General features: G+C 39.9%; 1 protein-coding gene across 2 annotated transcripts in view; it reads right to left on the bottom strand.

Annotated features, from left to right (window-relative positions):
• grb10b (growth factor receptor-bound protein 10b) overlaps positions 1-26,050 on the bottom strand; it is a 68,608-nt gene that overhangs the window by 9,154 nt on the left and 33,404 nt on the right. For both annotated transcript variants that reach the window (XM_008432142.3, XM_081597427.1), the window contains exons 5-8: positions 25,436-25,580; positions 7,614-7,770; positions 3,280-3,395; positions 2,815-2,889 (exon numbers count right to left, since the gene is read on the bottom strand). In XM_008432142.3, the coding sequence (XP_008430364.1) occupies positions 2,815-2,889; positions 3,280-3,395; positions 7,614-7,770; positions 25,436-25,580 (493 nt within the window). The remainder of the gene's footprint in view (positions 1-2,814; positions 2,890-3,279; positions 3,396-7,613; positions 7,771-25,435; positions 25,581-26,050) is intronic.

Below are 26,050 nucleotides of genomic sequence, written 5' to 3'. Positions count from 1 at the left end.
GCCGAATGTGCTCCGCTGTCATCGTAATACCAGAGGGGTGAAATGTATTATCTATAAAGCAGAGCAGTTATTTAGAGACTTCCCGTCTCGCTCTGACCCGAATATCTATAGGGTGAGTCTAATTTAATTTATTTAGCTCTACGAATACATTTATTGGTACTGGAAACATGTTTGGCGAGAACGATGCTCCCACAGGAGACCACAGCACAGCTGACAGAACTGGCAGCCACAGCTCTATCAGGTTTCTGCACACCAAAGATCTCCCTACGTTGTAGAACGTCTTGAGTCCAGTTTGGTTTTTTTTAGCACGAAGGGCTTGTATGTTACCTTGTAGAACTATCCATAGCCCTTGATCTTTTCTGTACAACTGTTTAAATGTGACTTTTATTGAAGAGTGACAAAAAGATGGCCACACGAAGTCCCTACTAGCTGAGGAACCGAGTAGTTCTGGTAGAAGAAGGGTAATTAGTCAGAAATCAAACCTGAACTTTAATCAAAGCATTCTTATGTTAAAATGATCCAAGTCGAGACCACTCCAATCCAATTGGGGATTTGTTTGGCAAAATATAAAGTTTGCTATTCGAAGACACTCAGTATCCAATCTACTGTAGGGCTTATTGTACAAAGAAGAATGAGCAAACAAATTTAGCTTCTTGAAGTATATTATATTGAATATTTTTTTGCCAAAAGACATACAGCAGTAATTCTAGCTAAGGGCCAGTCTCCAAAGTATTGCCACAAGGTTAGTAATGTGACTTTGTATTGAACTATCAGACAAAATCCTAATTAAATACAGTGATGTTTTATATTATCATATGTCAAAATCTAAAAAAAGCTCAAGATGTATAAACACTTTTGCTCGTAGCTGAAAGAACAGCAAGAGACGAAAGAAACTCTATCTGTGGTCCAAAGTTGGTCCAAAACTCCTATCTTTGTGACCTGGGTGTGAATTCGATGAGACCAGATGGTTGAAGCAGGTTAGGTTAATAAGTGAAGTGACAGCTTGAGCTAATAAATCCGATTTGGAACGGTGATTTGCGGCTGAAAAGACAAACTGTGCCAGAAGCCTCTTCAATATTTGAAGCATATGTTCTGCAGTGTTTAAAAAAAAAAAAAAAAAAAAAAAAAAAAGAATATCATCAAGGGCCTCATGCATTTTCCCAACACTGGCCAAGCACACATTCACACACAACGATATCTCAAACAGCCTTCTTTCAGAGCCACAGCACCTTGACTTCCCCACAGTCAAATATTTCTTGTGTAATATGGATTATTGCAACCACCTGGACGAGCTCAGTTCAGAGAGCGCATCGCTGTGCTCTAATTGAGCGAGAAGATTGTGAATTTAGCAGAAGTCAAACAGAGGGAATTCCTGACACTGCTCCAGCTCTTTCCAATCCCTAATATATGTCGAGCGCCACGTCTGTATAATCAGAAGGAGGGCCAGCAGCTTTCTCTGAGTGCAAAGGATGAACAGAAGGATCTGTTTCTGACAGCTCTCCAAGACAAACCCAGGCTGGGTTTTTTTGCTTTTTTTTAAGACCAAAGCCCCTCAAATTTCCAAGAACCCAGCTCTGTCGCACATATGAAAGACCTGCACAAACTTCCAATTAGTTAAGGAACTTCAGCGCATTACAAAACTATTACAATCCTTCAAGCTTTGCACGATTTGTTACATTAGAACCATAAACTTGTGTATTTTTGCAGACATTTATGTTCCTGTATTTGTGGCCATTTGGAATCAGCTCGCCTCAGTAAATCTTCTCATTGCACATAAAAAACCCCAAAACAAAACAAAACAAAACTTAAAGAAGAGTGTTTCAATAGCAGCTTCAAAACATTGTCTTCTAAGTTGAATTTTAATATCTTAATAACCACTACCCCAGTTTTTTTTTTTTTTTTTACAGCCTCCCTTCTAGAAAAAAATACATACCCCATGATGATTCTGCCACCAACATGTTTCACAATGAGGATGGAATATAATATCCCTCAGGTTTGCTGAAGTGTGATCTGAGGCTGCACTTCAAATGGGACTTTATGTGGTTTTTGTTCAGCCATCTTTTTCTTCTTGCCACTCTTCAAGGCTATAAGCACAACTATTGCTTGTCTTATTAACATACTCTACCACATCAGCTATGAAAATCAGTCATGATTTCTGTCTGATTTGAACTCTCTTCTGAAAATCAATCTTTCCAACCTGACCTTTGAGAAAATGGGAAATGTTGGTGTCTATTCATTTTTATGTTAGCTGTTTTTAGTTAACTACAAAGATTTTAATTTGTTTTAATCCTGTATTGTTTATTTTATTTCATTGTCGTTTTATTGGATATTGCCAGATTTTTTTTTATTTCTTACTGTATGGTATTTTTGTACTGAGATTAAATTGCTCACAAATTGACTGTTTATTTATTATGCATCGCTTTTTGTGAATTATCACATAAATTTAGGATAGACTCCAATAAGTCGATGCTTGTAATATTACAAAATGTTCAAGGGCTGAGTCTGTTCTTGCAAGGCAGGGTGTACTTTGCGCTTCAAATGGCCTGATTCCATCCATCACAGGTGGTTGGGCTGTGGTGCGCGTATCGAGACAGTCGTGTGTCAACAAAGGATCAACAGTAGTTATTACTGTTGCCTCTGACGAGACATGCTGTCTAAGGGTCAGGGGTGAGGTGTGCCAGCTTGATTGTACAGTACGCGGCAGGTGGTGACTCTGAGCAAACGACACTATGTGCGTGTCAAGAGAAGGAAGAGGAGGAGGAGGAGTGACAGTCAAACACAGACACGCAAATGGAGAGAGAGGAAGGTTCGTACCTGCAGGAGTTGAGATGGTGGAATTTTATGATCGTTTTCCTGGCACCACGCAACCATGTGGTCCGGGAAAAATGTCTAGCGGAGGAGGAGGAGGAAGGGGACATGTCAGAGACTGTGACAATAATTATAGGGCGGAGGTGTTGTGACAGCAACAGACGTCAAGCAAATGTCATTAGTTCAATTGCTGTCATAGCGTTTCACAAGGGCAACAAAAGAGTTTTTCAACAAGCAGACCTGTCACAACAGGCCGCACCGTTCAACAAAAGTAGACAACTGCATCAGATTTTGTTGGGGGTTTGGCTGTGTCACTAATGAGGTTGCCCAAAACATCTTTGCTTTTACAGATAGTAAGGACCAATCAACACAGCTGTGGTTGCTTTAAGTGTTTTAAGATATCTCTATAAGAATTTTTCAAAAGTGACATTGCGGATGAAATGACATCTGGCAAAAATAAGTACTACTAACCAGAGGGTTTCTGAAGAATTCATATTTGGCATAGTTCTTCCTGAAGAGGAATCTACTGTCGCTACTCATGGAGGCCTGGACCTGGACCACCCGCTCGTGGTCTTCTAGACAACGCTCTGAAAACAAAGAGGGCACTGTTTACTTTGCAGAATTATTTTTGTCTGAATCAAAACACAAACAGCAAAAAAAAAAAGATATATATATATATATATTATATATATGCATATTTCATAATAACCACTTAGAAACACTGACACCAGCACAAAAAGTCACATTATAAACAGAAAGTCACTGGGATTTATTTTCAGACAGAAAGAGAAATAATTAAAAAAAAAAAAAAAGCGACATAATGAAAGTGAAATAAAAAAGCACAAACCCTTACTGTTGGCTGCTCTAAATTTAGGCTCCTGGAACCTTTAATTTCCTATAAAAAACATTCCAGTAGTGTGCGACTCCCCCACCTGTTCCCAATGCAAATCAAGCAGTTTTTTCCCACAATCCGCGCCTTGTTAGTCTGCGTTTTAGAAGCCGAACGTCACAGTGTTGCACCGTTACTCATTTGCACATTAATGGAACACAAGTGTTATGAATGAATAAATGAACAGGGCTGGCACACTCTCAACTTAATCATACATCATCTTGGGCAATAATGAAACTGCTGCCCACAGGGTTCAGAAACTGTGTGAATTAAACCAGAATGCTGTTTTTTTTTTGTGGCTAAAACAATCTTAAATTACAGGCTGATGTTACAGCTTCAGGTTAATCCAACTAACCGACTGCTGATATTAAATCCAAAAAGATCCTAATGTGGGTTAATATAAAGCTTTGATTCAAGAGCAACGTCTGCTCTTGTATGAATATAGTCACAACTGTGGTGATTTTTTATTTTTGTTTAAATCAATTTCCTAAACAGAAACTGAGTCACACAGTTTCTCCACTCTCTCAACTTCTGCTACTCCCTTAATTGGTGGCTTTTATTTTTTCAAAGAGAATCTAATAATTAGGTAAATAACAGATCTTAATTAAACAAAGTACAACAAACAGGAATAAGACGCTGTGGTACGTGATGTCCAAGCTTAATTTCGTTGTTTGCTGTGTGGTTCCCTCCCTTTCATGCCCTCTGTCACGATCTCTGTATGCTGTCACGACCAATTTCTTTCCTTCCACTTCAGCCTGTCGCCCCATGAGTCAGGCATGTTTGCAGCTGTGACTCACCCTGGCAGCTCCAACTCCCTCAACCATAGTTGTTAACCTTTTTTAATCGGACAAGAAAGGTAAACCTATTCAACTGCATGCCAGAATTGGGCTGCGACACAGGAAGCTCTTCAAGCTGCGTGCTGCTCCTTTATTGTCTTCTAACTTATCATGCATTATAGTTTTTTTTTTAAATTAATTTTGTATTACGGTAATAAAAAAAATTTTTTTTTTTCTTGGGGTCATGATAACTTATCATTTAACAGCTTTTGTGCACAATGCCAAGCCTTTGGCTGTTGCCATGTAAAGTGGGAAAGTACAGTTGTCAGCTACGCAGCAGTTGTCAGCGCATTAGTGCAAAGTAGCGTTAACTAAAACGTCTTCAACAAAAAAACGAGAACCAAGATCTAAATGAAAATAATTTTATTCGCTGCAGTAAAAGAGACGCATATTTTGTTGAGCGTTATGCAAAGCGACCTTTGACAAAGGGTAAATTTGCCGCTGCTTCATTATATGTCATTTTCAGAATCCTCTAAACACTAAAATGAGGTAAGCAACTATTCTGGATGACAAAAGAATACAGTTGCAGAACGGGTTCTTTATAACACAACAACGACTATAATAGAACCGAGGGACGCTGAGCCAGAAATGATGTCATTCACAAGAAACCAACACAATCTGACAGCACAGGGTTGGCAGCAGCGATGAGAAAAGCATGTCGATCATGATAAATGGTGAAATATTAGGTTAGAGCTTTGGGAGCCACACTTTGAATAATGCAATATATTTCCTAAGATTTTACTCGCCTGACAAGCGCAGCAGTCTGCACAGAGAAGCTCTCAGACGTTAGCTGTCAGCTTAAGCAGCAGAAATGAAATGTTTTTACACCGTGTCTCTTTGGGCGATGTGTTTCACTCCCAGAAACACAACTCCTTTTAAAATTACACCCCTTCTTTCCAACATCTGGGTAACTGCGCAGACATGAGTCCTCCATAAGTGTTTTATAATCACCCTCCCCTCTAGGGGAGGCCTGGTTTTTAACATTAAGTTGTCTGAAACTTTTTTGGGCTATTTCACGCCGCCAAGTCTAATGCAATTCTATCTCGAAAGAAATGCAAACCAAAAAATTGCAAGAACAAGCTTCAGGTGTTTCCTACTCTTTTTTTTTTTTTCTCCACTTTTGAATCTTGTTTGGACTACAGTCACTCTGATGCAGTAAGTGCTTCTATTTTCAGGCTCCAGTGCAGAACTAAAGAAAACCTCTAATGCGAAAGAAAGGTTTTTAAACCCGTCATCAATCATCACCTAGCTGGCGTGTCAATTACAGTGCTGGAGCTATAATGTTACACAGGCGCTGACACTAAGGCGGGGGGGAAGTCGAGAAAGGTTTTGTTACATTGCTCATCAGGTACATCACATCTCCTGAGCGGTTACGATCAATTCTCTTGACCCACTTCATAAAGGCTGAAAAAATAACTGAATAAAATAAATAAACTTGGCACTTCAAATTTAAAGTTTGTACTTTGTCAGTGACTTGAAACCTCAAATGTAAGAGTTAAATTAGGAAAGAGTGTCATTTGCTAGTGTGTGGATCCTCCTCTGCATACAACAAAAACATTTTACTTCTTTCAATTAGCTCATAAGCAAAGCTACTTAGATGGCAAGAAGGAAATCTGGAGGGTAATAAATACAAACCCTTAAAGGTATATGAGTGAAAATCAAAACCTTCAATGATAGTTCAAACCCAGCAACTTCAACTACTTATTTTTGGGTGACAAGTATTATGTAACCACAAATTTAGATCAGTCAGCTGCTAGCTAATCACATTTGTTGTACATAGTGTCAAGCACAGGGTGTTGAGGTTTATATGTTTAAAATGATTGCATTAAAATAAATACACAATCTGTATGGAACTGTCATAAGGGTTTTTCTGAGGATGAATCTGTGTTTAACCAGGTTAGCGACAACACAAATGCAAAAATCAGACTTGCTAACAACCCAAACATTTTAACCCCAAGGCAGTAGTTGCCGATGCGCGGCATCTTAGCTGTGATCATCAGGAAAAAGGTTTACAGGTCACCTTATTAGATGAAACTGAAAAACTGCCACTGCGCCAGCAATACATGCATTCTAATTATTAAGCATTCAATTTTAGCTAATTTTCTTGAGTAACACAATTTCAAATTTGTCTGGAATTTACTCCAGTGAGTGAATTTTAGCTATTGATCTTGCATAACTCCAAGAAAATTAAATAAAAATAACTCTAAGAAAATTAAATAAAATTTGAAATGCACCTTTCAATCCACCAGAGATTGGAACTGGACAATTTTCCACTTGACTGATCATAATAACCACTTCAAATACTAAACAAACTATGCATCATTATCAGAGTACCAAACATGTACTTTCAATTTTTAATTTGATTTTTTTTGTAATGATATGATAAAAGACATCTGGAGTGAAGCATAAATAGACAAAACCTTGTATATCTTGTATTATGTTTGTATTTTTCATTGGCTTAAAACTAAAAGCTCTGTCCAAAATAAGCAGCAAATTGTCTCTTATGTGTTATAATGTCATCAGAAACATTGATCGAATTTAAGATCAGCAGGTCAGACCTCAAAGAAAACTGGAAATCTGTGATCAGTGCTTCTCCAATTAAAATCTAACCCCGTACTCCAACTCCAACAGTTTGTTTTGTCTGTGTGCTCAAAAGACTAAAGTGCATTACAGCTATGATCTCAGTCATGAAGGGCTTTTCATATTAAGCATACTAAACACTAAATTTAAATTATGCAACAAAAAAAAATGTGTAAATTAAAGCTGCTTAGATATAACTCAAAGCAAATTCCATTTTGTTAAAAGCTTTTTCCTTACATAAGAAAACACAGATGAGCTACAATGACTTCTCTCTGTATACGTTACCCTTGGCCAGTGTGCGCTTATGTTATACAATATGCTCATCCACTCACGCTTCAAGAAATGCCTGCATTAGAATATGCGTCTATTCTGCCCACCCAACTATGCAGCCATAATTCCATGCATGAATATGGCGCAGAGACAGGAATGCACTTCTGTAAGGCAGTGATAACGCTGCAACATCCTCACCCACCCAAGGGGACTTGAGCATGGTTTCTTACCTAGTCCTAGCAGTGGGTGGTGTTCAACAAGTGCCCAACTGTTGTCATCCACACAGTGGCTTTTATACACCAGGAGCTGGCACAGATGCCTGACCGTCATGTCGGCTGGAATCTCCACAACTTTGCACATGCCGTCCTCGCTAAAGATCTTCACAATCTGAAAAGAAGATGCAGGGGGCAAGGTTAGAAGAAATAGAATGACGATTGTTTAAGTAACATGGATTGAAAACAGGGGGAAATAAAATCTGAATCAAAAGTTCAACAAAGTTGTCATATACATTTGTTACTTAAGTTCAATCAATCACAAATGTTCGGAATTATAAAAAAAAAAGAAAGACACTATCAAGAAATTCAGTCAAACCAGCCTAATACATGGTCAAAGTAAGCAATTTTTCCCCCCCCCTTCAACACAGCGATGACCTTTCATGAACCATAGCATACAATACACAGGCTTGTCATTATAACACACAATGGAAAAGAACAGATATTCAACACTGTGTAGCAATTATGGCGTTAGAAATCACAGGCGAGCATCTCCAAAGCCATCTTCTTACTGTAATACAGAGACAAATATACCATAGTGTATATATATATATATATATATATATATATATATATATATATATATATATACAAAATTAGAGTTTCTAAAGAAAATGTATGGAGAGATTTAAAGAAAAAGGTTCAATGCGGAGCACCAATGACCCTTTGGAAAAGAGGATTTTATTATAAGCATAGCGAAAAATGACTGAACCCCCCCCCCCCAACATATTTGACATAAATGCATTATTGCAGCTGACGTATAAACTGCTAAACAGATGCCAACCAGCCATGTCCAAGTTACCCCCTTCAGTACCAGATGTGTAACATTTCACAAGTTCTTTTTCCTCCACATAACCCAAATGCAGCTGCCAAATACATTGTGGTTAACGGTTCTAAATTTACTTAAATTACGTGTCTAAGGGTTATTTAAAAAAAAAAAAAGGATGACATGCAGGGGCAGAGAATACTCACGTCCAATGGCATAAAGAAAAAAAAAAACACGAACTGGAGCTGCAAATTAAACTAAGCTCGTTAGCCCATAAAAATATCCCGGCTGCACTTCACATGAAAAATATAAATGTTACACCAAAAATACATCAGGGTAAGTAAATGTTCTCCTTTGCCCAAGTAAAGCCCTATCTTTAAGCATCTTAGTCTGCACAAACCAAGCCTAAGGCTGTCTATTTTATATTAAAACGGCTCAGTCATTCAGCTGGTGAAATATATGATTCTTTCTTTTGTTACTCTGCTCACATCTTTGATGAAAAAGTGAAGATAGCCAATTAAAGTAATGTCTCCATAAATCTATTGGCTCCAGTTAAGCATGGCTGTACCTCAAAGAGAAACAGACAGATTGTAAAAAAAATAAATAAAAATAAGAGAGGGGGGAGCAAAGAGAGGCAGAGCCACCCCAAAGGAAGGAGGTGAAACGCAGAGAGAGAGTGGTCTTACCTCCATGGCCCGCAGCAGGCAGCAGTCCGGGGAACACGAAGGCATTTTTGGAGTGAGTCTGTCTCCGCAAAACTCACAAGCACACAGTCCACCTTAGACCAAAAAAAAAAATGCTGCCGCTTTTCTCTCCAGAGACTATAGGAGAAATATGAATCAAGGCAGCTGACAGCTGAGCTGCCTATGTTACAGCTAATACCTTAGTGTATCCCAAGGCCGCTTGCTGTATCAAGAAAGGAGGAAAAAAAAAAAAAGAGACAGAGAGGAAAAAAGATGAAGAACAGTCTGGTTGAAGTAAAGCCGGCGTGTGCTGCAGCACACAGGGCACACGGGCAGTAACAGTCAGCGGCTGGATGGCAGCAGGTACAGCGCAGAGCTCCCAGTGCCGGCTCAGTCTGACAACTATCGGTCTTCCTCTCCTTCCTTCCCGCTCCCTCCCCCTCACAAAGGGTTACAGCCTCAGCCACGGGCTCCGAGGCGCACCGAATCAAACCACACACTCACCAACCAATCATAAAGCTCCAGCGGGCTGATGTAATCATTCCCACACAGACCTGAGCACGCAGAGGCGCACACACACACGCACGCACACACACACACCCTCCCTGAGAGGCATGCACACTCCAGCAGACACACAGACGCACAGTCATGCACAGACACCGCCAACTTTTTCAGAGCCCCCTTCGAGCTCTCTGCCTCGGTTTCTTTTTAGACCTTGATGCATGAGGGATCATTTGAGAAGGGCGTGGGGCTGAGAGGAGCAGCTGGGGGAGGAAGAAAAGGAAGGAAGGAAGGAGAGGGGAAAGTTTGTTGCTTCTCCTGCCTCCAAATTTTTTCAGCGAGAACTTCTTGGCTTATATGCTCTTCACCTCTTCTTGTTCTCTCTCTCTCTCTCGTCCTTCTATTCTTCCCTTCCTGCTGTTTAGCGCTGACTCAAAGCAAATACAATTAAGCCAAAGTGGAGAACGACACACACACACACACACCCCATATGTTCAGGCGCCTTGAACTTTTTCACGTTTTGTCGCACTACAAAACCCGGGGTATTTCATCGGGATTTCTTGTGATAGACTCACACAGAGTAGCGTAGGCCTGTGGAGTGGAAGTGGAAATGACGTGTGGTTTCAAAACAATGTTTAAGAATGAAAATAAAGATAAAAGTTTGAGTTTCATCTCAGCATAAATACAACTGTTTGTGCGAAAGCCACAGAGTATATAGCCCAGAAACAAAGCAGGGTTGGGCTATAGAACAATGTCCCGTGACGTAAACATTGCATGAGGCACTGTTCAACCTGTCACTAAATGGAAAGAGTATGACACATCTGCAAGCCTACAAAGACAGAACTGTCCACCTAAAGTACCTGTGAAAGGAGAGCCTTAACCAGAGGAGCAGCCTAGAAACCAATGGTAACTCTGGAGGAGCAGCAAAGATTGTCAGCTCGGCTTGAAAAACGTCGACAGCACAGCTACACAGGATAAGTGTTATGTGTTTCCCAGTCACATTGTATCATTTTATAGTACAATCAAGTAATGCTGTACTTGACTTAACAGAAATTTGACCGCACAATTTAACGCCTTGAAATTGGGCTTTTGTCTCTTTAAGTCTCGCTCTTTCCTGTCCACAGCCTTAATGAATTTATCACAGTGTTGTTCCTCTATTAATCCTTTACCCACAATTTTACCAGCGTTGCACTGAGGAATAGTTTACTGAGTTCAGCAGATGCGCAGTTCCACCAAGTGTTTGCTAATTACTGCTGACTAGTCTGAAGGAGCTGAGTGGAGGCGTAGCAGGGGAAGGGAGCTCGGTGTGGCTCTGTGGCTCAGAGGAGGAGCTGCGTCGCCTAGAAGGAGGTGCTCGAACCGACCAGACATTTTGCACAGCTAAATAGTTGACATGGAAGATTAAAGAATTTCTCAAACAAACATCAAATAATCAAAGCAGATATTTTTTTTTGATGAGGAAATATAAGCGCTGTACATCATGTTGCATCGTGACATGATGTAAAGCTAAAAAAAAAAGTCAATTTTACATAAAACTGGCCCTTTAAGAATTTTGAACTCCACAAATGTGGTAAAATAAAAAATACTGTTGAAAGAACCTCATAAGAACTCAGAACCAGTCATGTATGAGAAACAACAAACATACGGAGTGACGTGGTATGGTCAGATAAATCAAAAACAAAGCAAAACACAATTTGTGGTTAAAATAACAGTCACTGCATCAGAGAGGAAAACATGGCAGTGACAAATAAAAAAACTCCTCACTTCCTTAAGCAACTGCCATCTGAAAGAAGCCTGTTTAAAAATTGCCATGTATTTTAAGACCGGTATTTGTATTTGTGCAGCCTTAATGAATTTGTGACGACATGCAGTCAGCCGTTCGGTTTACCAACAAGACTAAAGAAGTTGTAAATAGTTTGTTATTGTCACTTTGTTGTCACAATAAGTACCACGAAATATAACGTGGCTGTAATTGCAACAAAATATGACTGAACAACGTATTGACGTGGGTTTACAATACAAATTGATGCTTTCTAGATTTTCACTTCTGAAAAAAAAAAAAAAAAAAAGGATGTATCATTTTCTTTCTCCTGCAACAACTTCATGTTAGTCTGTCACACAAAAGGACATAAAAATTTATGGTGAATGTGAAAAATGAGAATGAGTTCTAGGGAGTATCAGCACTTTTTCAAGGTCCTTTATGCTCCTTTTAAACTCCTATACTTAACACACCAGCAGTGGATGGGCCAAATTCTTGATGTGCCACGTCTGGAATAAAGTTACAGTAACTTGGCTGTGTTCATTTGTCAGGAAAAGGTGTGTACATGAGTACTAAGAAAAACTTTTCAGAAATTGCGAAACAGTGGCAGCACAGGTAGCAGTCACAGAGATTCCACTGAATTTCCTTCAGCAGGAAGCTCCGAGTAGAGATGCTGGCAGAAACAGGAAGGGTTCGAGGCTAAGAGAAAGAAGGCTGTAAGAATGCGCATGCACTGAGGCACGTATGTGTGGGTGTATGTCTGTGTGTGTGTTTCTGTGAGACTGTGGGACAGGGGAGAGACTGACACAGACGGATGTGAGAAACGAAGGAAAATGAGTGGGAAGAAGAGGGAAGTGCGAGCGAGAGACGCAGTCTGGTGACACACTGCAGCAAAATGCGGAGCATGAATGCCGTCCACTGTTAACCACATATCTAGCCTGCACAGCTGCGTTCCTGCCCACCCCCTCTCTGCCACAGCACTCGCACTAGAACGGACGAGCACACACACGCGCACACACACACGCGCGTGCGGGCGCACACTCCCAGGTCTTTGTCACCGCTTCTCTGGAAAGGGGGAAAGCCCAAGCAAGGCTGCAGGGAAGACATTGCAACATACATTCTAAAGCAATCTTTTATTCAGTTCTGTTGAGAGAAAGTAAGACACATAAACGGAGACCATTTTTCTTATCTTTTGAGAAGAAAAACAATCAGAAAAATTCCTTTTTGGTGGCAATTTTCTGTAGGTTTAAAGAAACAGGGACCTAACTTATCATGGCAGGCTCATGCATTTTTATTTAAAATAACGCCAAGAATTGCTGCAGTGCAATACATGCATACTTAAATTAGTTTTTCTAAAATGAAGACTGAAATGTTGCCACTGTTTCCTAAAAAAAAGAGAGCTCATGTTCAGGATCTGGTCCTGCTGCTGTGATGTATAACAAACCCGACAGGGATCTGCAACAGGTATGAAAGAGAATAACTGAAGGCTCATAAAAACCTTTTGATCCGTTTCCTTTTATGTCGATTAGCTAATTTAATTATGCAATATAAACACAAAATCCCCACGTAAGCAAAGTCATACCTTCCTAGAGCAATCTATCCAGCAGGAATTGGTTGTGTATTATCATGACAGGCATGCTGCAGCTGAAATAATGAGCCATTTAATTTCTTGGACACTCTGTGAAAATGTAATACTGTTGAAATACATATTATGTAACTGTAATGCAAAAAGAAAGAGATGAAGCTGGCAAATAGAGACATGAGCGGTGGACGGAAAAAAAAAAATCAGGACAGAGTGTAGGCAGCAGGCGGTAGGAGTTAGCAGAACATAAAAGATGTAATTGGCCACCATGAAGTCACCCACGGGTTTGTTGAAAAGCATTCTGAGGGCTAATTTTGGAGAAAAGGTCGATTTTGGACAATTGTCATGCCTGTGGAAATTTCCAGTTGATAGTGTTAGTTTTATTGAAGAATCATGTTTTGTGTTAAAATGTCCTGAGGCTACTGAGTTCATTTTGAACTCAATAGCATTTTGAACTGCCTTGTTGCTGAAAATGTGCTGTATAAATTAAATTACCTTACCTTGAACAGGCTAAGCTCCTCAGATCCAGACCATTGTCCAGCTTGTGTAAAATTAAAACAAGTCTATATTTTGCAAAGCTTTAACTCCAAATTGGACTTGCTTGACCTGAGCTGACTGATAACTACTGACCTTTATGTCATTAAGTAGGACTTTGTATCGTCCTAAAATATTGTAGGACAACAATATTGTCCTACAATTATTGCTGCAGGACAATAATTTTGTCCTACAACAGCTGCTTATACACAGAGTGATGTCGACTCTGTTTCTAAGAAATAATTACTGACCGAAGAAAAGACAGTTTTGACATTTGGAATCTGCTGATATCCTAGTTTTGAGCCTCTCAGAATCACACTGAAATTAAAGGATCCGTGTGAGAAATACAGAGTTAATATACATTACATAACCAACATGTGATGAGCTATATTTTGGGTGGCAGAAAACCACAATTTTAGATGTTTGATGTGCATCTCTAAATATACATTACCGGTAAAAAAAAAAAAAAAAACACTCGTGGCGATGTGCATTTAGCTCTCTTGTCGCTGAGAAGGTTTTGATGCATACATTTGCAATGCATGGACTTTATTTAGTAATATATATATATATATATATATATAGTCTCATAAATTCATTAAAACACAGAACAACATTACTGTGTACAAAGTGGACTCAGAAGAAGCAGAAATGTGAAATCTGACAAAAATGTGACTTTTAAAAGGTAGAAGATTTCAGATGTTTAGCAAAAAAAACAACTTTTCTTTTCATGCATATGCGTGCGTCAATGGGTCCATTGCAAGGGAAGAAAAAGAAAATAATTAGATGACCACATCGCTGCACACAGGCAAGCAAGTAAGCAAGAAAGGAAAGATAATTTGCTGCTTTTAAACAAGTCCTCATTTAGTTGGAAGAGCAGAGCAGGGCCACTCAACCGCTCTGATGACTCAGGTCTGATAACTGCCCTGTGATGTAATGCCTCAGGGAGAAACTGAAAGCTTCAGGCAGCACGCAGACACACACACCCTCCATCAGACACGCTGGCACCCAGACGTGCAAACTCACACATCAACACTTTTAAGGTAAATAGACCCACTCGCCCTGCAGAACTGAACTGCATTTTACTAATTTACTAATTCATTCCTCACACACTGACAGAGGAATAACACAGCAGGACAGGTGGAGGACAAGCACAGGCAGACAAAGAGATTCTGTTTTGTGTGTGTGTGTGTGTGTGTGTGTGTGGGTGTGGGGGTGTGTGTGCGTGCGTGCGTGTGCGCACCTCCAGCGGCCAGCTCACATTCACATCAATCTTTTTGTCTCTGACTATATAAATAGCTACACTGGAATTACGTTCACATTACAAGCCATTACATCAGATAGGAGTTACTAAAAGACTATTGGCCATTAGGCATACTCTTCAGGAGCACATTAGATACGAATGATGTGAAGCATTTGAAAGCAACCTGTGGAGCAGCTGCGTTAGTGAGAGGAGTCTCTGTTGGCAAAACAGTGGAGGGAGAAGAGAGGAACAACACTCCAAACCACAGTTGGAGCCAAAAATAGACGTTTTAGATAGAGTCTCCAGCATCCATCCACGCAGACGTATTCAAATTCAGTCCTGATGCCTGCACCAGTGTGACCTTTTTCTGGAGAAGTGAAACAAAAGAGGAATTATATTTCATTAGTCTGTCCAGGCAGGGACTTTCTAATCACAAGATAGGCTTTCAGTTTATGCTATTTCTGGCCTGACCAAATCATAAACACATGCCTTAAATGAACCGGAGCTTCATATGACCAGAACATCTGCTTTTTTTTTTTTTAAGAAGAAGAAGAAGAATGGGGGTGTAACAAGTGGCATAAAACCTTGCAAAATTAAAACATTCATGAACTCAAAGTATGTCTCCTAAGCTATTATGAATGCTGGATATGAAGGATTTCAACATTAACAACCTATTTGAGACTGACGATTTCATGAAAAACAAGAAGCAGTTCCTGAAAATACCTTGATTTTGTTAGAATACATCCAACAAAGTCATGGAATGACTGCACCAGTCGTTGAGTTAGCCAAAAATTGGTAACATTAACAATGATGGGGTGGGGAGGCACTTAGCTCGCAAATCATCAAACACTGCAAACACTTGCACTTGAAAATCTGCACTTGGAACCTCACAGAGAACCCGTATCCACGTCTTCTCCACTCAGCTACTCCAGACTAGCGGCAGCGGCAATTAGCAAGCACCTGGTGGAACTGGAGTCTGCTGAGCTTGTCACACAAACCATTTCTCAGTCCACAGCTCATACAAACTGATGCTAACGGCACAATGGGAAGCATTGTTGCGATGGCGTGCTGAAGGCAGAGTGTTGAAAAGAGCGGGCGCTTCTTAAAGAGACAGAGGCCAATTTCAAGACTTCAAATTATGAAGTCAAATTTCTTTTAAGTCTTATTTCATAAATTCAGCATTTTTTTATAACAACTGAAGGTAGCACAGTTACTTGATTGTGCTATAAAATGGCACTATGTGCCTGGAATATACATAATATCCCCCTTTTCTAGACATTTCATCTTTTCACAGGTCGTCATGTCTTGCATGTGCTGTAGAGTGAACATTTTGCTCTACCAGCCGCCTCTGCTTTTCCAAACGTCTGCGTGTTTTTCCAGAAAAGAACTGGAACTCTTGATTGCTGGATTTGGCACACACAACCCACGTTGGCCCCCCCAAATTCCCACTAACAAGTAACTTCCATAAAAGCCCTCTCTGACTGTAATGCTGTGCTGTGTGTGGTCTGGGCTGCCCCTGGAAATGTCCCAGATGATGAGACGGAGACACAAAAACCTGAATGGGCCTTGGACAATTGGCTGTCCTCACTTAGCGCCTCCAGTCAGCAGGAGTGGGAGACATGGGCCAAGAAAACTCTGCTGACTCATGAGGAAGACCCACTGAACTGTCTACTGTCATCTAATTACCGCATCAAATTGGGACCCTAGCTACAGAGGCCTGTCCAAGCTCTGTGAACCACGAAAAGGCTCAGAGATGCTTAGTGATATCCTTATAAATAAAGTGATTAAATCTAGATATTTTTTTCCATTAACGTTTTAGCAAAGGGTGTCAAATCTTCAGTTTGTATCACCATCACTACAGAGAGTCAACATAGAGATCTGAAGGTAGTAGAAAGATGGAGGATGACAATTCAGAATATGTGTGGGAGTGAACAACAGTCCTGCTAGCGCTAAGCTAAAAGGAAATTTCATTGCATTCAATCTTCTCTTGTTCAAAAATACTTAGATAAATCAAACTTTAAATGGTTAATTCTACATTGATCACATATATTTTGAAACAAAGTTTTAATATGTAAAAGCACAAGAAAGAAAACATTTTTGGTCGAGTCTGAGAGGTTAAGGAGTTCCAATAGGAACTTTTGGAATAGGAACTTTGTATCTACATCTATTTCAGATCGGTTTCACCTAAAAGAGGCACAGCAGATATTCCACCAAAATATATTTACAGGAACCTTCCTTTCACCGACTGCCAGCAAAGCCTGGGCAGCAAATGTTCTCTCAGACCACTGATGATCTGAAGCCATTGTCCGATTACAGCAGGGTGGGGGGTAAAAGGACGGAGACATTCTAATTGGGCAAACAAAGAGTGACACTCCTGACGGGATTTCATGAATAGTGTGGAAATGGTCCACTTGCTCCATTGCGAGCTCCGGTAGTTGTTGTGTGGTCACAGATTGAATTCAACCATAACAAGCTTAAAACCGTGCTTATGTTTGATTTGATTGAGAAGCTCAATTGTGAAATTGCATTGTAAATTGAAACAAAAAAATTTATGTTTTACTACACTAGAAGAAGTCAGCAGTACCAAAAAAAGCGAAGACACTAACTCTTTTACCAGATATTTGATGTAGGGCAAGATTCTCTTTACCAAAAGGAAACAGAACCATAATAAGATATGAAATCCTCACACATGCATAATTTTGAACTATATTTTTAAAAGATGGCACTTTTTTTAACAACAGTAAACAATACTTAGTTACACTTTTTTTTCTCCGTTCTGCCATGTTTCTATCTCAGTCATATTAAAAGGTGGTGCTTATACCAAGAGGCAATGTAGCTATTCAAAGACTGAAAATGTTTTTGTAAAATAATCACTCGGTTAACAAATGCTTTATCTTGCTGTAGGACATTGTACATTGTCTTAGTCATAGATCTTTAATTATTAATACAACTTGTAACATATTGTTTCAGATTTCTAGAAGATCACTTCCTCTCTGGTTCTGCTGAATTCCTGCTTTCCTTTCTATCCGTTCACAGCAGCAGTTTCAGAAATCTGAGCTGTCCTACTTTTCCCAGACACAGTAAGAGAGACATAGAAGGAGTGAACCAGAGAGAGAGGATGGAGAGAAGGCTAAGAGAGAGGAAAATGCAGTCTCCATGACCTACATGAGTCTGGAAGCTGTGTTCAGTTCTGGCCAGATGAAATAGCTACAGGCAGCGACACATAGCTGTCTTTGTGAAATGCTCAAACACAAGCAAATACAGACATTTGCCTATTCAAAGCTGCATGAAAACTCTTGAGCACAAACATTATTAAGGAAGAAGCTTAAATATGTCATATATTAAACCCACCATGCAAAAGCTCCAAATGTACAAATATATCCACGTAAATAATAAATAATTATTCTTAATTCGTTTTAATAATTCAAATAATTCAGCTACAAAGTTTAATTTCTCAGGTTTTCAAATTAGTGGCAGTAGTAATGGATACTCATAGTTTCACGTGGGAATATTATGATCTTAAGCAGGAACCAGGATTGGGCCAATAAAGATACACGTTTCATTTTTCCATTCAATAAACAACACCCAGTCATTAGGAGTGATGCTTATTGCTGTTACAGATAAAGACAGAAGAAAATAAGTGGCAAATACTTTCTCTTCTTTCATGTTTTACTTCCATAGTAGTACCTGCACAAAGCTAATCTAACCACACACATCGCCCTGAAAACACCATCTCCATGGTGACACACGGTAGCCATGATACTGTAGAAATGTTTGCCTTCAGTAGGGCCAGTGAAACTTGTTAGGATTGATGGGACAATGGACGTGGACAAACAGAGGGAAAGGCTGGAAGAAAACTTTTAATAGAATGTGGAGTGTTGTCGATGCATTTGTGCGGCGACCGGTTTTCAGAAAAAGAATGCCAATTTTCCAGTTAAACATGGCGGTGTTACATGATGGTCTACAGCTGCTCTGCTGCCTCAGAATCTAGATGACTTGCTGTTTTTGATGGAATAATGAATTCTACTTTTGACCAAATAATCCTGACGGAGAATGCCAAGCCAACAGGCTGTGACCTTAATCTGAAGTGCCCTTGGGTTATCCAGTAGCACAATGATCCAAAGCATGCTAGCAAGTCGGGAATAAATGGCGAAAAAAAAGGTTTCGGTGCGGCCAAGTCAAAGCCTCGACATATTTCTGACCGAGATGCAGGAACGTGATTCTTAGCTGGTGATTTGTGCCAGAAAACTGTAGAATGTGGCTGAATTAAAACAATTCTAGGAACAAAAATGGGCCCAAAACACCCTGAGAGCAGCGTAGAAGATTCATTTGCAGTTAGCGTAAACTCGCGATGGCAGTCATCGCTGCCTGGTCCCACAACCAGTTGATAGGTTTAGGGAGAAAATTCATTTTCACATAGGACCAGGTTAATTTGGGCAGTTCCTTCCCTGAAACGAAAATGTGTTTGATGATGTGAAACATGTGAGCCAGATAGAAACAAAAACGAGAAGAGACAATGGTGCAGAAACATTGTAAAAGTTTAGCATCTTCCACTCTAAACATTCACTGTTTCTCTCATTAATAGGTATTGTAATAATGAATGTTATTCACCAGAACTGCATTGTATTTGATGCAGTTTTTGACTCTAGAGTAATGTAGCGTCTTGGCGACAGGTGAAGAACATTTTGCACCACAAATAAATTTACACTACCTAGAACCTGCTGCTTTGATTCAAATGGCATTTGTCTGATGCTAATTGAACAGGTCTATATTTTTTTAAAACTAACTCTTTTGTCAGACTAATCATCGTGGCTTACTGTAGTTATAAACAGAACATGTGTTTGTGGCTGTTTGTGTTAGCGTCTCTGCTGCAGTGGAGCAGTAGCAGGTCTCGCTCGCAGGTCCAAGCATGTTTCTATTTAGCAGCTGGGGAAGAATATGGCGCTGACACATGAGATGCTCCAGACTAAACCGCAACCTGTCTGGCTCCCCTCCAAGTCAGATTTGTTCAACAGCAGTGAAACAATTTGTATTTCACAATAGTGAATACTGCAAATCCACTCAGTCACTCAGTGGCCTGCATGTAAGCTGTTTTTCTTTTGTCTAAAGGTAGAAGAAAGCAGGGCTATGTTTGCTGACAAAAGGTTTCTGTAGAGCCGAAATGCTCTTTTTCTTTTCTTTTTTTAATCTCTGCTACAAAGCATGCGAGTGAAGTACGGTCTGTGTGAGACAAGATGCAATATTGGGAATAATAGAGCCAACAAGCCATGCACGGTTTGAATTAGAACACATGAATGCACACATACACAAATTCAATAAAACTGAATGCTATTTATACTTTTATGTGTGCAAATAATCACAAAGAAGCCAGACTTCCAAGTTGCAGCCACACAAAATCACACAAACTTTGCTGTCCTGTGATTACACTATATAAGTGCCTATATGTGTGCATTTCATTCCATCTCATTTCACTTTAAGATCCATTGAAAAGGCAAGTAGGCTGCAGGATGAGTGAGCCAGCAGATTTCCAGCACTGCATCACCTTTGATCTCTGCACACAGCACGCTTGCAGAAAGCCTCAGCAACGAGAAGCAGAGCTCGCACAGACATAAACACACCGTCAAGCGCTCTCGCGAGGGGCACATGCGAAAGTGTTTCTGCTCGTAAAGTCGAGCGCACGTGCACGTTACACACACACACACACGCACACACACCCCCACATACACACACGCACGCACACCCCAACACACACACAGAGTACACAAACCAGAACCGCCTCACAGGCACGGCCCTGCTCTTAAATACACACACTTATGCACACGGCCACAGATTTTCTCACACATTGAGGCCAACAGTTTGGCCACTGATAGCATTCCAATCTTTTACAGTGGAAAAGTCTGCCCTTTGACACACACGCTATTCCTAACGGGGTAGCAGCAACAAGATAGCGTGCAGAACTGCAGCAAGTAGGCGTCAATCTGTGCCCATCATTTACATTCATATGTCCTAAGTAACTGAACTCTCAATACTGTATAAAGTCACTTCAACTAAATCTGCTAAATCTGACGTTGCTTCATCAGCAGTCTTTGCTGGTTTTCACTTTGTGTTGTCTCTTTTTTTCCTCAGTCACAAGGTTCTAATATTCATAGTATAAGGGACTGCTGCTCACAAGGAGAGATTATTTAGCAGTCAATGACTCAATGCCAACTCCAGTGCAGCTTTAGTTGTTTTAAAAGTTAGTATTAAGGGAATTTGACACCCTTGTACTATAACTAGCATCAAATTGGGAAGTATATAACCGCATTCAGATCTCATTAAATAATTAGCCTTATTTGATTATAGAGTTCTGCATGCAAATTTTATCCGTTTGTCCTCTAAAGTGCCTTGAGAATAAAATTAGGCAAACTGGTTCTGCATAAAGAAACTGAACTGAATTAAATTGAACATTGTTGTTTAAAACACCTCTGAAGACTGTCACCAGCCTATATTTGAAAAGAGACATGTTCTAGTATGCCGCTATCTGTGTATCCCTTTCCATTTCACAACATTAGAGTATGACACACAGCTAAATTCATGTTGGTAGTGGTCCAAAGAAGAGACAGGAAGTCAGAGTTTATAGAACATGTGTGCAGATACTAAACATCACAATGGACTACGGTCAGTTCTTACAAATGGCAACTACCCGGTTCTTCTATATTCTGAAACATCTTGCAGATTATTATATATATATATATATATATATATATATATATATATAAACAAATAAACCACTGCATATTTCCATGAGTCTGCATTTAAAGAACAGTACAGAATCTTCTACTATGAGTCTGACGCTCCAGTTCTGCAGATCTCGGAGAATGGCGTCCTTTCAGAGTGTACATTGAAAAAGGCAAGCTGGAGAGATGAAGGCTGAGTCTTGAGAAATGAGGGAAAACAGGGATGGGGGTTGGGAGTCATATGGTCATGTCAAACAGCTTGGCCAACGATTCCTGACAGCACCGCACTACATCCTCATGTCTCCCTCACAGAGGCCGAGGAATGAGGCAAGGAGGAGCAGAGAGAGACAGGCATGAGAGTCTGTCAGAAAGCGCCGGGAGGCTGGAAAATTCAGTAAACTTAAACAGAGAAACTGAAAAGCAATTTGGCTGTGGATATTTGGATATTTGGAGGGCAGAAAGACGGATAGACACACAACAGACAAGAAAACGACCTCGGTGGAGAGACGGAGATAAGCGAAAAGGCGAAAAAAAGAGGCTCTAAATAGGGCACATATGGTTCTAATGATTAAGGTCAGAGGTCTTGGAGAGTGGGCACAATAATTTACCTTCTCCAGATCCCCCTTGTCAAACCTAAAACAAATCACCATCTCCTTTATGGATCCAAACCACTGGAAAGCAGATAATGTTTTTTTATTTTTTTTTTTAAAGTTAATACTCCTCGTGTCTCTAAAGTCGTGCCTGTGAAGATGTGAGAGTGAAAAGGCTCCTTGGGAGAGTTCTCTGTGGAAAAAGGTGCTGAGTTGAATTTCCACTGAAGAACAGCTACAATGAGCCATACTTTCCATTGCCATCAACAACGTAGAGACACTGCCAGTGCTGTAAATAGTTTGCAGAGCTCACAAAGGAGCTCGCGAGTGTAAACACACATGTGTCTAGATGACTAACACCCGAATGCACGCATGGATTCACAGCACTCTTACATGAGTTTACTTGAGTTTATATACAGTGCGCTGTAAGCACAAATAATCAATTAAAATTTCCGTTGCTTTGAACAGTATTGTTCTCTCTTGGTAGTTTGGAAAACAAATTATGAGGGAAAAGTTCATCACCTATAGCATCTTTCAGGTATTTATGCGTTCAAAGCGGTTTGGATTATATTTAGCCACATTGTTGTCTTTGCTTACATTCATGGTTTTATAATAACTAACAAAACTGATCTATTATAATTAAATGAAAATACATTTTTAAAACGAATTAAAACAAACGGTTATGTGATGATCCAATCCCGGGTGTCAGGTTGCCGAGCTATTGTAAAAAGATCTTACATTTTTTTGTTAAACTCAGCTCCTGATACATATTTTAGGGGAGTGATCTTGTCAGGAGTACAGCCAGAGAGCCATGTTGAATTTGCATATCAAGTTTAAAACGCGAGACCAGTTTTTGGAAGTTGGGCTTTGCAGGGCTGTTTTACAAGTTTTTCACAGCACAGTTTTGTTGATTAGAGGAATTGGGGTTCTTACCAAAGCATGTAAAAGTCACATTATTCTGTACGTTTTTCAAATTTCCAACAACGCACCGCCACCAGGAAGCAGATGTGAATATACCAAACTGAAGACTGTGGCTGTAGAGTGTTTACCACACTCAGGTTTGTTTCTGTGAGACTTATAGAATCAAGAAATCACTCTTATACAACATGTCTGACAACATGAAGTAGACAAAAAAGATCTTATGATTCAAAAATAACAAAGACTGAAACAGCTTCAATGGCAGAGTTTCAGGGTTGAATCCACTGCTGACAAAAACAGAGAGTCAAACATGGTGGTGGCAGCGTGATGGTGTGGGGCTGCTTTGCTGCTTGACGACTTGCCGTAATTGATGGCAATCACATACTGAAGGGGAAGCTCCGCCCATCCACCCAATTTCTAAATCTGAAAAACAAGTTCACCTCTGAAGGACAAAAAAAAAACACACACACACAAAAGCGAAAGATTTCAGAAAGTTATCAACAATGTTTGGATTTAAATCCAACTGAGATGCTGAGGCATGACTTTAAACAGAGTGTTCATACTCGTAAACCATCCAATTCGCCTAGACTAAGAATTCTGCAGAGAAGAGTGGACCAGTCATGCACTAGGCTCATTATCAATGCCCCTGGACAGTTATGATGACTTATTGGGTTTAGCTTGGTTGTTTTTAATGCCAGACACCATAGACGAGTAATCAACACAGCATGTAGAGCCGCTGCTCATCCCTTTCTAAAAGTGGTGTAGTAAATCTTTCAATTCTGTTTTATTTCACTCTCTGCAGTGAGCTATGATGAAGTATTTATCAAATGCCATCGTATTTTATCTTTCTAACATTAGATCTTTCAGCATTTATGTTCAATGATCATAACTTTTTCCTACACAATTCTACAACATCATCATGTTCCCTGTACATTCGACTGATGCTCCAAACAAGAGCATCAGTCGAATGCTATTTAGTTCCTTGATATACATTCAAGAGCCATGCCATGAATAGCAACATGGTGTGATTAATGCAAGTTAGTTAGGTCTGTTTGTACTTCTCTGTCTGCTTCTGTCCCAGGATTTTTTTTTTTACTGTGCTACTAACAGGCCATGTGAGAATGACATTCCCAATCCCAAGCCACAAGCTACAATAAACTGGCGTCTAATTATTTACGAGCCTAGCCTGCTTTACTTATTTACAACCGGGGCACAGCAAGTCATTAAATTCACAACAACTTTGTACTGCAATAAACTTTGACCTATTTACCATAAGGAAAACCTGAGCTGCTGAGTTTGTACCACAGCTTGTAACTGAAGCCTGAAAATTTCCCCCAAAGAGAAAAATCCCCAAAACATTCCCACTAAACGACAACTAAAACGATTTGAAGCTTCCAAAACCTTATTCCCACATTAACGAGCAACTCTTATATATGTAACTGATTATGTAACTAATTAAAACCTAAACCTCTCCAAGTTTAGGTGCTAAGTGAATGGGGAGGTTGCATCAGTCCATAAAGTGAAAACCGAGATGACATCTGAGAGGGCAAAATGCGGTGCACATTGAAGTCAGACTTGTGTTTTGGCTTATAATGAATTAACTGGAACTGCAGTGTGTGATTGTGGAGGAGAAGTAGTAGAGGCCTTGAAAAGAAAAGCCCCAGATCCCAGCCAGGGGGAGTATTTATGAGAAACTGTCTGCCCTCGTATTACTGTAAACCGCTATGTTGCCGTAACCAGAATCGGCTGCTTCCATATGAGGACCATTAACGGCGCGAACGACGGCGGGTGGGAGGGGGCGGGGGTGTTCTGACTTCCAGTAACAAATAGGACAGCAGAAGTCCAGACGTGTGTGCAGGTGTGCATGTAGACGAACCTTTAGCTTCCCGCTTTATTAGCTTTTCCACAAGGCAAAAAGAAAAAAGTTAAAAAAAACAAAAAACAAAAAAAAAAAACGGGATACAATCAAATGATTCTATTTATACACTTCACCGCCACTTTATTAGGCACACCTGTGCAACTGCTTGTGATCAAAAACAGCCCTTTAGCCAATTACATGTCAGCAATTCACAGCCTGGCAAAAATGAGTTGCTGAAGTTCAAACCTAGCACCGGGTTAACTGGTAGCTAAAAGAAGTACCTAGAACCATCATTGTGCTTTTAGTTTCCACCACACGTGGTATTTTTCCACATAAACCAAAAAGCTCTTGCCATACGCTGGATTTTATTTGGGGTTTTCAGATTAAAAAGGGCTTAATACAAATGTGCATGAGAAATTTGAGGGTTTTTATTAATTATTATTATTATTATTATTATTATTATTATTATTATTATTATTTTCAAGGAAAGTCAAAAACAATGTTTCTATTTCCTTCTAATATACCACTATGCTACATTTTTGTTGATTAACATGACAAAATGTGACAAAGTTTCATAGGGACATGAATGCTTGGCACCGCACTGAACAAGCCAGGGCGTGATGTTGGACTCACATGTTGTTCTGAAGAAGATTCTCCAGGAGGTAGTGACCCAGGACTGAGGACCGGGGAACTTGCAGGACTGCAAAGCTCAGGGAAAGGGTTGGGAATGGCTGGGAGAGACGACGTCCTGAACTGCTGCTCCTCCTCCTGCAACTTCCTGAACACCGAAAAACAGAACAGAGACCTTTGTGTTAGAATTTTCCTTTGTGAAGGTAGCAGTTTTTTTGCTTGTTTTTTAAGCAACTGCACAAAAAATAAAAATAAAAAAACAAAGCCAAAAACCACAACCTTGAGGTGCCTCCAATAAAGTGAAATGGGAAAAATTTTAAATGAGCTGCTGAAACATGGGAAATTTGCGCTGGAGAGACCCACTGCGGTAGACGAGCTCATCTGCGTTTCCGTCTGATGTGGCCGTAATGAACGTTCCCGAAGCAAGTGGAAATCACAGCCTCCCATAGCCCGCACACTAATTTCTTGAAATATTTATCATACATCAATTCTAAATCAAGACATCACATTAAAGCAGATCTTTTTTTAATAAAACAGATGCAGTCAGAGCCTCAAAAGGATTATTTGACAGATGGGGTTTAGTTCTTTTTCTTTTCTTTTTTTTTTTTTTTTAAATGA

Source organism: Poecilia reticulata, chromosome 16, assembly GCF_904066995.2.
Source record: "Poecilia reticulata chromosome 16, P_reticulata-male-v2, whole genome shotgun sequence".
Taxonomy (NCBI): Eukaryota; Metazoa; Chordata; class Actinopteri; order Cyprinodontiformes; family Poeciliidae; genus Poecilia; species Poecilia reticulata.
This window is presented reverse-complemented; position numbering and strand designations above follow the sequence as displayed.